Below are 5,000 nucleotides of genomic sequence, written 5' to 3'. Positions count from 1 at the left end.
CCAGCTGAACAGTAGTTTGGCCAGCCTGAGAGACCAGCTAAAACCAGTTTAAACCAGCTAAACAGTAGCTTGGTCGGCCTGAGAGACCAGCTAAAACCAGTTTAAACCAGCTAAACAGTAGCTTGGTCGGCCTGAGAGACCAGCTAAAACCAGTTTAAAACCAGCTAAACAGTAGCTTGGTCGGCCTGAGACACCAGCTAAAACCAGTTTAAACCAGCTAAACAGTAGCTTGGTCGGCCTGAGAGACCAGCTGAGCAGTAGCTTGGCCAGTCTGGGAGACCAGTTTAAACCAGCTAAGACCAGCTTAAACCAGCTGAACAGTAGTTTGGCCAGCCTGGGAGACCAGTTTAAACCAGCTAAAACCAGCTAAACACTAATTTGGCCAGCCTGGGAGACCATCTTAACCCACCTAAAACCATCTTAAACCAGCTAAACACTAGTTTGGCCAGCATGGGAGACCATCTTAACCCACCTAAAACCATCTTAAACCAGCTAAACAGTAGTTTGGCCAGCCTGGGAGACCAGCTAAAACCAGTTTAAACCAGCTAAACAGTAGCTTGGTCGGCCTGAGACACCAGCTAAAACCAGTTTAAACCAGCTAAACAGTAGCTTGGTCGGCCTGAGAGACCAGCTGAGCAGTAGCTTGGCCAGTCTGGGAGACCAGTTTAAACCAGCTAAGACCAGCTTAAACCAGCTGAACAGTAGTTTGGCCAGCCTGGGAGACCAGTTTAAACCAGCTAAACCCATCTTAAACCAGCTAAACACTAGTTTGGCCAGCCTGGGAGACCAGCTTAAACCAGCTGAACAGTAGCTTGCCTGGGAGACAGGTTAAAACCAGCTAAGACCAGCTTAAACCAGCTAAACATTAGTTTGGCCATCCTGGGAAACCAGTTTAAACCAGCTAAATGCAGCTTAAACCAGCTAAACATTAGTTTGGCCAGCCTGGGAGACCAGTTTAAACCAGCTAAGACCAGCTTAAACCAGCTAAACATTAGTTGGCCAGCCTGGGAGACCAGTTTAAACCAGCTAAGACCAGCTTAAACCAGCTAAACATTAGTTTGGCCAGCCTGGGAGACCAGTTTAAACCATCTGAACAGTAGCTTGGCCAGCCTGTCTATCTATCTAACTCCCTGAGTACTGTGTAATTATTAAGAACCTACTACTGAAGCGAATACAAAATGTTACCACATCATTGCATAATTTCAGTGGTGTTTGATTTAAATCTATCCACACACACTCAGGGTGCAGGCGATGTTTGACCCTGCTGTGTTCAATCCTGTGACCTCCAGCGGTCAGTAATGGCGTCTGTGGCTTGTGTTCCTCCGTCAGGTGTTCTACGGGAACACGGACCGGTCCTCCACGGTCCAGAACCTGCTGCGTCCGCCCATCGTGGCGCGGTTCCTCCGGATCCTTCCTCTGGGATGGCACACACGCATCGCCATACGCCTGGAGCTGCTCATGTGCATGAACAAGTGTGTGTGACTCACAGCTTCACGCACCGCAATACTACAGTCAGATACACTGGAAACTGCTCTCAGATCAGTGTGAAATATTACCGTATAACCGTAGCTTCTGTATTCACAAAGTTAAACTAATAACCTCGTCTGATTTAAAACAAGAGGACTGGGAAACTCCTCAATCACTTGCTGATTTGAAAAAAAGAAGAATAGTGTTTTTATTTTTCTTTCTGTAATCACAACTGAATAAATACTAAACTAATTCCTAATTGAGTCACTTTTATTGATGCACACACACACACACACACACACACACACACACACACACAACTCTACCCATCACACTCACACACACACACACAACCCTACCCATCACACTAACACACACACCACAGACACACACCCCACACACACACACACACACACACACAGCCCTACCCATCACACTAACACACACACACCACAGACACACACCCCACACACACACACACACATACACACACACACACTCACACACACACACACACACACACACACACACACACACACACACACACACACACACACAACCCTACCCATCACACTCACACACAAACCACAGACACACACCCCACACACACACACTTACACACACACATACACACACACACACACTCTCACACACACACACACACACACACACACACAAACACACACAAACACAACCCTACCCATCACACTCACACACACACACTCACACACACAAACACACACACACACACACACTCTCACACACACTCACACACACACACAACCCTACCCATCACACTAACACACACACCACAGACACACACCCCACACACACACACACACACACACACACACACTCACACACACACACACACACACACACACACACACACACACACACCTACCCATCACACTCACACACACACACACAAACACAACCCTACCCATCACACTCACACACACACACACACACACACTCACACACACAAACACAACCCTACCCATCACACTCACACACACACACACTCACACACACAAACACACACACACACTCTCACACACACTCACACACACACACACACACACACAACCCTACCCATCACACTAACACACACACCACAGACACACACCCCCCCCCACACACACACACACACACACACACACTCACACACACACACACACACACACAACCCTACCCATCACACTCACACACACACACACACACACAAACACAACCCTACCCATCACACTCACACACACACACACACACACTCACACACACACAAACACAACCCTACCCATCACACTCACACACACACACACACACTCACACAAACACAACCCTACCCATCACACTCACATTTGAATGCTTTTATTTGGATCTGAAAGACATTGCAAAGAAGACAAGATCCAAATACTCTGGGAAGAGTCATTGACAAAGTGACAGATCTACAATTCATGCCTCACACACTTTTACAGGTCCTTCCATTTGTAATACTGAACACATTAAGGATAAACAAAACATCTCCGTCTCCATATTTTCATGCTCCCTATGGTGGCTGAAACAGAACAAAATTTTGCAAGCGTTTTTGTCTCCTTTTTTTGCAGCCCCCCCCCCCCCCCCCCGCATCCCCCTGAGCACATTCTGATGGACATGGCCTAAACTTCCCAACACCAGAGTTATTAATGTACAGCTGTATCCGAGTCTGTGAATGAGATCTACCAGTGGTTGATATTTCAGTAATTTGGAATAGTAACAAGTGTCCATATACAGGTCAAAGGAGCAGCCCACCTCACACACACACACACACACACACACACACACACACACACACACAGCCCACCTCAAAGACACGCACAGATTTCATGACCTTTTTTACAATCACAATATCAGGAGTATAGAGTGCCGAAGTAATGACGTCACTTTGTAGGCCAACCCGGAAGTTAGCGGCGCATGGGTTCCCTCGATCAAAAAGCCATTCATTTTCCCCATAGACTTTTGGAAAATCGCAAAAAATAAGATCTGTGTTCAACAAAGAGTAATGACCCTTACACGTTTTGTCTACCAAGATAATCTTTACAAGTTAATCCAAAATGTATACATTTTGAAGCCCAAATAAAGCCGTCAGATATAAAATGCTAACGGTAGGCTATAAACGGACCATGGTCGCGGATCAACGTCATCATCAAGCTTCCTCAAACTTTATTTAAAAGCACGCTCGCTCATTATGATCTGCGCTGTTTATGAACACTAATCCACTTTTTCATGAGAAATATTGCCCATTCGTTTTTTCCAAAAATGTTAGAAACTAATTTTGTTTATGCGTGCCTCTCTGAGATTTATCTTTTGTTAATGTTTTTTCAGACAATATGATTATCACTGTGATAACATTAAATGACATGAAACACAACCCAGTCTCTTTTTGTTAAATGCAAGTTTATGTATGATCAATAATACAAAACGTATAATAAGCTACACATGAAATAAAGCAAACAATTCAGTCAAACATTCAAAGTCAGTGCTAGTCGGCTAACTTACAACGGTAACGTACAGTTATAGCCTAAAAATAAACAAGTAATGAAACTTATCTTTGCCCTCAGCCTAAACGATTTGCCAGGGAACAAATTATAGATCCATGAGAGCAAAGATCGGCCGTTAAATCTCCACAAGACGAATTATAGCTGGAGCCGCCACAGAGACATCAGAGCCAGCGGCAGACGGCAGACGGACTAGCCGAGGAAAGTCAACTCTCGCCGGCTAAACAAGCGCTGACCGCCGCTGACCCACTGGAGCTCACAACTCCGATAACACCAGATAAAATGTTTAAATAGGCACTCGTCTTATAAATAAACCACAGATTTGAGCTTTAAACAACTACATTATCGACTGAAAAAGTCTTAAAACTAAGTTGTCACACATTAACAGTAGATTTTAACACAAAAAGACGTGTAAACACAGCCCATGTCAGCCATTTCTCAACGAGACAAACATGTGAAGAGAGTAAACTCCAAATGTTCAAGCATCCAACTTTGCGCGAATAGCGCGATTTATTCACGCCACATAAGTTCTTCATTCTTAAAACGCGGGCTAGTGAGAGATTGCCTGTTTGTCACGATGACGTCTAAAGTCCCCGCCAAAGGATGTAGTCCCTTTTAATATAATAATAATATATAATAATTAATTTATTTGTCATTGTTAGTACAACGAGATTACATAAGTGCATCAATCGACAGTGCATTTTCATAAAGTGCCAGAGATAAACAGTAACACATGTCACAACAAAATCAGGGCAATTGTCATACAGTAGATCAAGAGTGGGGAATATGAATGAATACTGCAGCGATGCAAAGTCCAGTTCTCAGGTATTGCAATTGGTGGATAGTGTGCATAGTAAATGGGTTAAGTTAGAGGGGAGCTGTGTGCATTCAGCAGTCTGACTGCCTGGGGATAAAGACTATTAGCCATTCTGGTGGTCCGGGCTTGAAGAGACCTGTACCTCCTCCCTGATGGTAGAAGACGGAACAAGCTGTTTG

The 5,000-nt window shown here is 44.6% G+C and overlaps 1 protein-coding gene across 1 annotated transcript in view; it reads left to right on the top strand.

The window, feature by feature from the left end:
• rs1b (retinoschisin 1b) overlaps positions 1–1,725 on the top strand; it is a 17,576-nt gene extending 15,851 nt beyond the window's left edge. Inside the window, exon 6 of the mRNA XM_079802106.1 lies at positions 1,330–1,725. Coding sequence (XP_079658232.1) covers positions 1,330–1,482 — 153 coding nt within the window. The 3' untranslated portion in view covers positions 1,483–1,725. The remainder of the gene's footprint in view (positions 1–1,329) is intronic.
• The last annotated feature ends 3,275 nt before the right edge of the window (positions 1,726–5,000 follow it).

The sequence above is a fragment of the Gobio gobio genome, assembly GCF_949357685.1.
Source record: "Gobio gobio genome assembly, chromosome: 21".
Classification (NCBI taxonomy): domain Eukaryota; kingdom Metazoa; phylum Chordata; class Actinopteri; order Cypriniformes; family Gobionidae; genus Gobio; species Gobio gobio.
Note: the sequence above shows the minus strand (reverse complement) of the source record. Positions and strands in the feature narration are given on the sequence as shown.